Raw genomic sequence first — 11,936 nt, forward strand, 5'->3', positions numbered from 1 at the left:
AAGTCGCTGCGTGGCCAGCCTTGTGTCCTTAACTCCCCTAGTGCCCTTTCACCCAGAGACAACGGCAAAGACCCAAATGGTGATCTCAGTCATACCTTTTCCACACAGAGGCCCTTGGCTGGGCGGTCAAGGACTCCTGGGCCTAGGCCCCACCCACCCTTCAGACTTCACCTCCTTCCCTTTCTGAGACCCTGTCCTGCCTCTCGCAAGTATACCGCTGTGCTTCTGCCCCTGAGTCGCTCCCGGGATTCTGTCACACTTTATATTTGCCTGCTTTGGGCTCCCTGCTGGAGTAGCCAACTCTCCCTCCTCCCCTTGCTCTGTCTAGCCAAGTCCCACCATCCCTGCAGTGAGCCCAGGGTGCTCACCTGGGAGTCCTTTCCACACCAGCCTGGGCTGGCTCTGCTGGCCATCTCCCCCTCTGCCTTTCCCCCCTCCAGGCCCTGGCCGATCTCCTGCCTGGGGCTGTGCGTGAGCTGGATCCATGAACCTCTCCCTGCCCCTCATAAATGCCGCAAAGGCAAGAACCACTACGAGTCCTGCTTTGAGGTCCCTGAAGGGCCTGGTATAAAGCAGATGCTCAGAAATACCTTTTTTTCCATTCATTTACCTCTGTTCTTATGATTCACTCAGAACATTTACTGAGCCCCTTTTCTCTGTTAGCAATGGCAGGGTACAAAACAAAGGTCTTACCTTTATGGTGTTCATTGTTCTGGGAGAAAGTCATGTAGAACAGTATGTCAGCGGTAAGTGCTCTGAAGAAAAATACAGCAGGGTGAGGAGAACACTGGGTGACTAGGAGGAGGAGCTATTTCTTATGGCGAAGTGGAGAAGGCATCTCTGGGAAGGGGATATGCAAGATGGCCGAAGGAAGTCCCCAGCAAGCTCTGCAGGTCTGAAGGGCTGAAGTTCAGTGTAGTGGTTACATGCGTGGACTCTGGAGCCAGGCTGCCTGGGTTCCTATCCCAGGTCCACCACTTCCTAAGCCTCCTTTCTTGGGCAAGGCACCTAAGTTTTCTGTGCCTCTGTTTCCACATCAACGGAGAGAATAATAAAGTCCCCTCTCATAGGGTTGTGTAAGAATTAACATCTCATACATAAACTGCTTAGAACCGTGCTCAGGCATAATAAGCAGTATGTAAGCATTAGCTATTATTGTTGCTGTAGTCGGTCCATCTGAGGGAAAGTTCTTTTGGGGCAGAGGGAGACACAAGTGCAAGTGTCCTGAGGCACAATAAAGAGTAGTTTGGCATGTTGAAGGAACGGCAAAGGGGTCAACAGGAGTGAATGTGGGTGCGAGGAGGGAAGAAGAGAGAGAGAGACAGAGAGAGAGAGAAACCAAGGAGACTCCAAGGACTTTGGTCTGAGCAATTGGGAGAAGAAAGTTGCCCTTTTCTGAGATGGGAAGGAGGAGCATTTAGAATTGCAGGCAATGGCCCTTTTGGTTCTCTGAGCAACACCATGGTAGTTTGCAAGAACAAACGCCTGATGTAGGATGACAGAAGGGGAGCCAAGAAGAAAGTGGTTGATGCATTTTCTCAGGATGATCGGTGTGATGTGAAAGCACCAGCTATGTTCAGTGTAAGAAATAGTGGCAAAACGCAGGTCACGAGAACTCAAGGAACCAAAATCGCATCTGGTGGCCTCACGGGTTGCATGTTTCAATTGAGCTTTGTTGCAGAATGATGAAATTAAATTTAGAAAATTGAGGCCAACTACTGAGGACATTCAGGGCAGAAACTGCGTGATGAAGTGGAGGAAGTCGGATGCCACCTGGTCAAATGGGGCCTGGCAGGGCAGTGGCAGGAGATTAGGAGAGGAAAGGGCGAGAGGAAGTGCTACAAGCACCCATTCAGCCCCCTCCGGGAAACGGACAGAGGGGAGGCCAAGCCCTGGCTACAGTGCCGGCCAACCTCATGGGTGAGTAACAGAGACACAGGAGGTAGCAGCACCCAGAGGAAGGAGAGAGTGATTCTGGTGGAAAACCAGGAAGCCCTCTTGAAGGAGGTGGCACATCAGCTGGGCCTTGATGAACCACTAAGGCTTCCAGAGTGGGAGAAAACAGGGAAAGGCATTTCAAACTGAGTCAAGAGAAGGCTGCAGCCTGTTTGGGACACTGTGAAGTGTGTAGCAAGGCTGAGCGGTAGTCTTTTGTTTTTTGATTTTCCAAGCTGGTTTGTTAAAGCAGATTTTAAATCTATAGATGATGTTCTCTTTGCTCATAACTTCCACTGGAATTTTGAAAACATTTTAAGATGAAATTAAAAATAAAACCACATGTCAGAATCGTAGCAGTCAATATATCTAAATGTTTAAAAAGAATAATAAATAGCCAAATATAAAAAAAAGAAAAAAAAAAGAATCTTAGTGGTCAGTTTTAGGAATCTTTGGGCTTGTCAGTTTTCAGCAAGTGGGCACTGGTATGTCCCCAACCACCACAAGATGTTACTCAGATGGACCCCAAATGCGGTTCACCCACATTTACATTCTCAGTGGCCCATTCCCAAAGAACCAGTGGTGCCTGCTGAGTCCATGATAATTGCTAACGCTTGCTCCGTGCCAGGCATTGTTCTGAGCATTTTACAGATAAATCCAGCAACTCCTCACCACTATCGTGTCAGGGTCGGGGCAGGGAGGGGGAGTGGGGGATGCCTTTATTATTTCCATTTTACAGATGAGGGAGCTGAGGCTCAGAGAGGTTAACTGATTAGCCTTACCTTGCATAGCTGGTAGGCGGTAGAGGCAGAATTCAAACAGACTCTGACCCCAGGGTCTGTGTTCTGATTCCCACCCCCCACCTTGCTTCCTCCAGGCCATCACCCCTCACCGACCTCCAAATGAGATCATCACTCTCATGATCACAGGTAATACTGAGAGGTGCTCACTCCCAGGAAGGACACAAGGAGACAGGGGTCTTGCAGCACCACTGCCCTTCCGGTGCCCCGCCCCCCCTCTGTATTTTCCACAGACACTGTAGGCTTCACAGGGCCGAACAGAATCCAGCATCTTGGGGCACCTGGGTGGCTCAGTCGGTTAAGTGTGCGCCTCTTAGTCTCAGCTCAGGTCTTGATCTTAGGGTCGTGAGTCCAAGCCCCATGTTGGGCTCTGCACTGGGCATGAAGTCTACTTTAAAAAAAAAAAAAAGAACCCAGCATCTTCCCCCCAGTCTGCTGCTGCTTGACTCCAGTCTACTCCCAGTAAACAGTTAAGCCTGGCACTTCTGCCATTGCAGATTTCCTTAACCCAGCCCCCTCTTCCATCCTTATTGCCCCACTTCAGGCCCAAGCCTCCTAGCAGGGCCTCTGCCTCCATGCTCACCCTGCCCCATCTATCCCCCACCAGAGAGATCTCTGGAAATTCTGCTTCTGTCTACCCGTAGATGCCTTCCATGGCTCCCTGCTGTTTACATGCCACTCCTAGCACCTGCCTTTAATTAATGTCTGTGCTCCTGCTGTACCCTCTTGTTGGGAAAGCCTCCTATCCTTCTTTCTGGAGGTCCAAATCTTCCCGATCCTTGAAGGGCTAGCTAAGGTGCTTCCTCCTCCACGATGTCTCCCTTGATTCACCTCTCTTCCCTCTGTGCCTTGGCTGGTAGCTCAAGTGAGCCCACCTCATTTACCTGACGGAACTGTTGAAGACAGGGACCATGGCTTGGGTTTCCCCCTGAACCCCCTCCCACTCAAATGAGACACCAACATGACCTTTCTGATGACTTCATTTCTTGTTTTCCATTTTATCCTGGAATTTGCATTTCCGCCATGTGGTCGCCCCATTCTCAACTATTTGAACACATAGTTGATTCTCGTGATCATCCTTGATCCTGTGGTCTCTTCCCCAGGTTCAGGGCTCATTCACCCTGGCCCGAATTCACTTCCCACCCTCAGAAGTACACTTCTCCTTAGATCCAAGTATTATCCTAGAGTATTCCTGTTGCAAATTCCTGAATTTGCATTAACTGCTTACATTTGTATGTGGTTCTTGGGAGAGATTATGTGGCTCTCCAGTTTTGTAATATTTTTAGTATGTTTTGTAGTTTGCTCTTGCTTAGATGAGCACCAGGCACTCATTTCTCACAATCTGTTACAGACATGAACTGCCAGCTCTCAGGCTCCTCCAGCACCAAGCTAGTTTCCTTGTTGAAAACAAGCCCCTCACCAGAGCGATCACTCTTCCTAAAATGTAAGCCCCAGGAGTGGGAGCGAAGAGAGGGTGGAGAGGGCTGGGTGCGTGGGAGGGGAGACAGGGGGTCATAGAAATAGAGGCCCCCCCTTTTTTCCTAACAGACCCAACTTGGGGTTTTTTAACCTTTATTATTAGTTTTTAAATACAGAAATAATACATACTCATTGTAGAAAAATTAGAAAACAAAAACAATTTTTTAAAGACCATCACTTTCTCATAGATAACCTCTAGTATTATTTGCCCTGGTAGCTTTTTTTGGTTTATTTATATATACATACAAGGATATATTTAATATATTGTTTTTTACAAACATGGTATCAACTATACCTACTGTTTTGTAACCTGTTTTCATTTATGGATATGTTGTGAAAATCTCTGTTCCCTTAAAAAAATTATACAGGTAATTAATGCATGCTTCTTACAGAAAATTAGAAATTACAGATACACAAAAAGAAAACCGTTGCTTCCCCAAAGATAAATGCTATTAATATTTTGGCATACATTTTTCCAGACATTTTAAAAGCACACGTGTACAGATTTTTTTAACTGGGATCATATGATACTCTTTTGTAAATTTTTTATTTAACAGTGTAGCTTGAACAGTTTTGTTTCAATAGATTTAAATATCATCTTTATTTTTAAAGGATGCATAGTATTCCATTGAATGAATATGCTATATTTAACCAATTCATAATGCTGTGCATTTAGGCTGCTTTATATTTTCATTTCTATGAACAATGCTATAATAAACACTCTTATACATGTTAGCTGCATTAATGAATAATTGAATGGATACACCTTAGCTCATTTTTGGATTATTCTATAGGAGTAAATTTCTCAAAAGGGGAATTACTGGGCATGTACTTTTTAAAGTAAACTTTGAAATATACATAAAGAAAAGCACAAAAGTCAAAGGGGTGCCGCTCAATTATTTTTAAAAAGTAAACACTCTATAACCTCCTTTGGACCAAGAAATGGAAGTTTCCAGCTCCCCAGAAGCCTTCCTCATGTGGCCTTTTTTTTTAAGTTTATTTTGAGAGAGAGAAAGAGCATGTGAGCTCACACACCTGTGCGCAAGAGTGGGGGAGGGGCAGAGAGAGAGGCAGAGAGAATCCCAAGCAGGCTCTTCCCTCTGGCTCCCCGCTGTCAGTGCACAATCTCAATCTCAAGAACCTAACCGAGAGACCATGACCTGAACCAAACTGACACTGACTGAGCCACCCAGGCACCCTTTTTGTGGCCTTCTATTCACTACTCCCGAAGGGTTAACTACTCTCCTGATTTCTGACACTGTAGGTTAGTTTTGCCTGTCTTTGACCTTGATATAACTAGATCATTCAAACTGTACTTTTTTGTGTCTTCTGTCACTCAACATAACATTTGGGAGATTTATCCATATTATTGTGCAGAGTAGTAGTTTGTTCATTTTCACTGCTGTATTTAGCATTCCGTTGTATGAATATAGCATTGTTGAAGGACATTTTGGATTCTTTCCGGTTTAGCCTGTAGTGAATGATGTTGCTATGAACATTCCCGTGCATGTCTTTTGATGCACGTTATGTATGCATTTCTGTTGGGTATTTACCCAGGAGGGGGAGAAAAGGATGCCTACTATAACCACTTCTATGCAACATTATTCTAGATGTCCTAGACAGTGCCTTGAGGTAAGAAAAAGAAACGAAAGCTATAAGGATTGGAAAAGGAAGGAAAAAAAGATCATTATTCACAGATGACAAGATTACAGAAAATCTAAAATAATCAAAAGGTAAATTACAATTACTACTAAGTGTATTTAGAATAACTGTTGGATGTAATATCATTATACAAAAATCATATATCTATATATTGGCAGTAAACAATTAGAAAATGAATGTTTTTCTTTTTTTTAAGGTTATTTATTTATTTTGACAGAGAGAGTAGAGAGCATGAACAGGGGAGGGGCAGAGAAGGAGGGAGAGAGAGACTCCCAAGCAGTGTTGGCTCGATCTCATGAACCTGAGCCATCAGATGCTTAACTGACTGAGCCACCCAGGCGCCCCTAGAAACTGAATTAAAAATTTTTTAAATGTTTTTATTTATTTTTGAGACAGAGACAGAGCATGAGCAGGGGAAGGGCAGAGAGAGAGCGAGACACAGAATCTGAAGCAGGCTCCAGGCTCTGAGCTGTCAGCACAGAGCCCGACGCAAGGCTCAAACTCGGACTGTGAGATCATGACCTGAGCTGAAGTTGGACGCTTAACTGACTGAGCCACCCAGGCGCCCCTAGAAACTGAATTTTTAAAAATATTATTTTCAGTAACACTTTTTAAAAACCAGGAATAAATCTAACAAAAGACTTGCAAAAACCTCACTACAGGAAACTCCAGAACTTTACTAAGAAAACAATTTGGCAGTATCTAGTAAAGCTGAACATCTATGTATCCTACCACGTAGACTTTGTTTTTTTCACTTCATGTCTGCATATGTGGTATAATGCACTGAGAACGATTATTGGGGATTTAAGTTAGCACCACACTTCTGGAACACGATTTGGCAGTATTTACCAAAGTCCTTAAAAGCAAAATTATCCATGTTGACCCAGCAATTCCTCTTTTAGGAATGTATCCTAAAGAAATAATCAGATACATAAAGATGTAATTAATATTTTCAGAATATTTTAGCTTTTTTAAAAGCCTAAATATGGAAAAGGGGGAGGGATAGGTTAAATTACAATACATCCAATACATCAAAATCTTAGGGTTGCCATTAAAGTGCTCTGATGAAAGAATATTATTTGACAGGGTAAAATGTCCTTAAGTATGTCAATAAATTATAAAAAGCAGATTACTCAAGAGCATGTATGGCATGATGTTAAGAAAAACTATAAAATGGTAAGATAAAAACTGGAAGGATATACACCCGTGTTACAAGGGATAGGATTTTAAATTTTTAGACATCAGCAACAAATTCCATGGATGGTACAAAATTCAGTGACATTTTCACTCCTTCACTTGTGGCCCAGCCACCTTCCCAGAGGCAGGCAGGGTTACAAGGGTGATTTTTCATTTATCTTTTGGTGATTCCCAATCTGGGCTGCGGGTGCGAGCCTGGTCGGTTGCCGGGTCGGGGCACCGCGCTGCCCCTCCCACTACGTGTCGCCCCGGTGTCCCCGCCCCCTGCAGACGCGCGCACGCCCACTCTGGAGCCGGACACCATGCACGCACGCCTGCGCCTGTCCGCCGACCGCCTGACGGTGCGCTGTGGACTGCTGGGCCGCCTGGGACCCACGCCCGAGCTGCGCTTTGACAAGCTGTGGCAGGTGCTGGGTCGCGACTGCTTCGCCGCCGGACGCCACTACTGGGAAGTGGACGTGCAGGAGGCGGGTGTCGGCTGGTGGGTGGGCGCGGCCTACCCCTCCCTGCGGCGCTGCGGGGCCTCGGCCGCCGCCCGCCTCGGCTGCAATCGCCAGTCCTGGTGTCTCAAGCGCTACGACCTCGAGTACTGGGCCTTCCACGACGGCCAGCGCAGCCGACTGCGGCCCCGCGACGACCCCGACCGTCTCGGTGTCTTCCTGGATTACGAGGCCGGCGTCCTCGCCTTCTACGACGTGTCTGGCGGCATGAGCCACCTGCACACCTTCCGCGCCACTTTCCAGGAGCCGCTCTACCCGGCCCTGCGGCTCTGGGAAGGGGCCATCAGCATCTCCAGGCTGCCCTAGGGGCTGAGACTGGAGTGACTGCTGTAGGCCTTCCGCCGCTCTGGTGTCACCCGACCTCGATGCGGCTGGTCTGCTTGCTCCCTAAGCACGCCTATCATCTCCCCCGCCAGTCATGCACAGGTGTTTTGAAGGTCTCCTCTCCTAGGTTGGTTTCAAACATGCCCCACACACAGATCCTCTGCCGGGACTGTCTCATCGGACCTTCCCACCACCAGGGCACTTACACTACACTGCTTTTAGTCCAGGTGCCACCCACACGTGAGCCCTAAGCATCCTCCTGACCGTGTCAGAATACATTATCTTCGGCCTCGGACCTCTCTCTCATACAGCAGTCAGCAATACCTGGCACTTAGTAGGCACACAATAAATATGTGAGAGTCATCCAGCTCTTTCTCCCTTAATGTCCCTTTGATCTGCCTCCTCTCCACTCTGCTTCAGCTTATCCATGTCACTTACCTTCAGAGCAGCTGCAGGAGCATCTTAACACCTCATGGCCTGAACCCTCTCCCGTCCTCATCCTCCACTGTAAGGCCAGAGGCATGTGCCTAAAACTTCGCTTAACCTTAGAACTACCAGGAGGTTCCTAAGAACTACAGGGAGAAAAGCAGGCACTTTCCCTTAGCATTCAAGGCCTTTCTAGTCTGCCCAGAACTTCTTTATGCCTCATCAGGCTTCTACGGCTCTTTTCAGAGACCCTCCAATTAGAGCTGTCTACACCTTTGCCCTCTGCTACTGGCCCCATACACTCATTTATGCAGAAAAGCCCTTTCATCTTCCTTTGCCTGTTTCAGCCTTCCCTTGGCTTAACTGCCCCAGGAAGTCTCTCCCCAAGCCACAGGAATCTCTCTTACTATTAGAACCACAAGTCTGGGACCTTGCTTTCCAACTAGATTGGAAGTTTCCCAAGGGCAGCTGTGTCCTACACTCTCCCCACCCTGAAAAGTTCAGAATGTTCCGTTCCTCCCAGGCAGTGAATGACCAGCAGCCAGCTATCATTGACTCAGCAGTTGAGCTGAGAAGTCCACATGAACCACCCAGCCTGACCTCACTGTACATGTGGGGAGACTAAGGGCCTGAAAGAACATTGCTTAAAGTCACCCTCGGTGATTAAGGGCTGGGCATTGCCCCGCTCCAGCCCCCAGGCAAGTGTCTTACTTGGTCCCTGTCCCAGCTCTTGATCTGAGAGATTTTACTGCTTATTCATTCCTCAGGGGATGTTGGGAAGAAAACCAGCAGGTGACTGCTGCTTAGCAACCATAGGCAGTTTTCCCAACTGTCTTGGAACCAAAAGAAGAGGAGCTGAAAGTAAGGTTTGGACAGTCCAGACATCCCCATGCTCCTCAGGCCCCTCAGTTCCAGGTGTTGCCACGGAAACCCAGAGAACCCAGAGAACCACTTTACAAACGAGAAGTGACAGAAATAGAGAAGGCCAAACCAGCAGGACCTCGCAGGCCAGCTTCTCTAACAGGAAGGGAAAAGCATCTTTCTTGGGTCTGTGCCTCAGCTCTGAAGACTTAGCATCATTATTTGTCCAATTCCCTAGATGGTTTTGAAACCATCCTGTGTTAAAATGTCTTCTTAGGTGCTTGGCAAGAGGGCAGTGGCAGAGTGAAGAAAATGCAAAGGTGAAACCTACTTACGGTTTCAGGGTATTAATTAGCTTGAACCACATAAAACTGACAATTTCTAACAGTTTCTGACCTAAAAATGCCACTTTCATATAGGGCAATGAAATATAAGTAGGATACAAGGCAGAAGGAACCTTAAGAGTGCCTTCAGTTCTAACTAAATTACTTAAGACGCTAGCTGGATAAACAGCAGAACGTCTAAGCACATTGCTCCAGGAATCCTGAAAAAAGAATTCTACTGGGGATGAGCCAGATCTGAATTCTGACAGGGCATTCCTGACAGAAGGAGATGGATATACTGTGTCTCTCCCTGCAAAGACATTCCCAGACCCATGGCGGCCAGGGCCAAGCACTAACAGCACCTGCTATTTTGTCAGGCACGGTTCTGATGCTTTACGACTATTAACTCATTTGATCCTTACATCATCCCTAGGAGGTGGAAAGTTACCCCAATTCTACATATGGCAAAATTGAGATACAGAGTGAGTAACTTGCCCAAGGTCACACAGCCAGTGGTGGAGTTGGGGTCTATGCTCAGGTCCATCAGGCCATACTGTCTGGGTGAACACAGCTAGTCTCTGGCCAATGCCTGCTCGCTCCCGCCTGTTTTGCCTGTGATACTTGGCTTTGGCCTACTTACTCTGTGGGACGTGGGCCTAGCTTTGGATTATTTTCCTTGGGCTGAGATGAGGTCCTGCACCCAGAGAGGAACTTGAGAGTTTGGAATTCATGTATCAGAGACAGAGCTGGATTATAAAGGACAAAAACTGGCTCTTCTCAAACGCCTACTCTGTATCAAGACTTGCACTAGCCAGAAAACTGCAGTTTCGGTACACAATCTAGTGACCTTAGGCTAGTCGTTTTACCTCTCAGAGGATCATTTGTAAAATGGGAGTAATGACCCTGCCTAGTGCTGGGAGGCTCAAAAGAGCCAACGGTTTTGAACTTGCTTTAAAACCCATACAACACTGGACCATGTCAGGACCCATTAGCATCCCCAGTGGAATTCCTGTCGTGCCTGGCATAGTGTGGGGGCAACAGAAGCTCCCAGCAGCCATCCGGCAGTAGCAGGAACCTCCCTGACTATTCCTCATACAGGACTGAAGCGTCCTTGGGGTCTATGACTATAAAGTCACTTACCTAAATTTCTCTCAGATACGAACTTGCAGAAATTAAAAAAAAAATTTTTTTTTTAATGTTTTTACTTTTGAGAAAGAGAAGAGACAGAGGCGTGAGCAGGGGAGGGGCAGAGAGAGAACGAGACACAGAATCCGGGCTGTCAGCACAGAGCCCAACACAAGGCTCGAACTCACAGACCATGAGATCATGACCTGAGCTGAAGTCGGATGCTTAACTAAGTCACCCAGGCGCCCCATCAGAAATTTCTTAATACAGCAAACTGCCTGCAGGTATTTTTAAATGACCTTAATTTTCTATTATGTGATTTGTCTTAATAAAGATGAATACTGTACCTTGTAACCATGCTCTTCATTGGGAGTTTATGCTGCCTCAAGTACACAGCACCTAGGCCTGGACAGGGCCTCACTCACCTCACGTCCCCTCCACAACTTTTTTGTGGGAGTCAGCTCCGCTGGTCCCAGGTTCAATAGTGCCAGGGATGGGGAGTTCACCACTTCTGAAGATAACTTATGAAATTCTTCCCTATGTACAAACAAGTCCTACTTCCCAGCTATTCTATCCAAGAAAATACCATGTTGCTTTTGGCATCTTTCATCTTTCATCTTCACATTGACGCCACCTGTGGTCACTAATATTTAGAGATTTCGGGGACCCTTCCTTGCCTACTGCATCTCTTGTTTCTGCGATTCCACTCTGTCAGGGAGCAGTGATTGTGATGTCAGCCTAGCAGAGGGTACACAGCATGGTCCCTCTACCCTCTACTTGGCACGCCGAGTCTACCCACCCATGTCACACACAGGTGATTATCTTTTCTACGTGTCCCAACAGGAAGTGTGTTCCAGACACCACCACCCCCCACCCCCGGCAACTCTCTCCAACACGCGATCCAGTCCTCCACACAAAAGGCAGAGTTAAGACTCATGACCTCAGTGGCTCTTCCAGGTCTGAGCCTTACTGATTCCTGCTCTGAGGGAAATCCAGCTGACGTTTACAGAGCTTCCTGGGTCACCCTTTTAACACTCCGAATGTCTGCCAGGACCTAGAGGCAACTGACTGGGTCCCTGTTGGAAACTAGGTGCTCCACATTCTCAGCTAGAGCCCAAGTCAGGCCCATCCCTCCCTCCCTCCCAGACCCACATCCTGTTTCCAGGCCCCGGAATATCCCTCTACTACCATCCCATGTCTCTTCTTGCTAGGAAAGTCTCAGATATTTGCCTAAATGTCACCTTCTCTGCTGTTGTAGAGGGAAAGGTTACGGAATCGGAAACATTGATGATCTTCTCAAGGCT

The 11,936-nt window shown here is 47.0% G+C and overlaps 1 protein-coding gene and 1 pseudogene across 4 annotated transcripts in view; both read left to right on the forward strand.

The window, feature by feature from the left end:
* Positions 1-10,986, forward strand: part of TRIM14 (tripartite motif containing 14) — a 29,866-nt gene extending 18,880 nt beyond the window's left edge. For all 4 annotated transcript variants that reach the window (XM_047828912.1, XM_047828913.1, XM_047828914.1 and 1 more), the window contains exons 5-6: positions 4,087-4,179; positions 7,344-10,986. In XM_047828912.1, the coding sequence (XP_047684868.1) occupies positions 4,087-4,179; positions 7,344-7,879 (629 nt within the window). In that variant the 3' untranslated portion in view covers positions 7,880-10,986. The remainder of the gene's footprint in view (positions 1-4,086; positions 4,180-7,343) is intronic.
* On the forward strand, positions 5-2,806 carry LOC125149822 (40S ribosomal protein S3a-like; annotated as a pseudogene).
* Positions 10,987-11,936: the final 950 nt, after the last annotated feature.

This window comes from Prionailurus viverrinus, chromosome D4 (assembly GCF_022837055.1).
Source record: "Prionailurus viverrinus isolate Anna chromosome D4, UM_Priviv_1.0, whole genome shotgun sequence".
Taxonomy (NCBI): domain Eukaryota; kingdom Metazoa; phylum Chordata; class Mammalia; order Carnivora; family Felidae; genus Prionailurus; species Prionailurus viverrinus.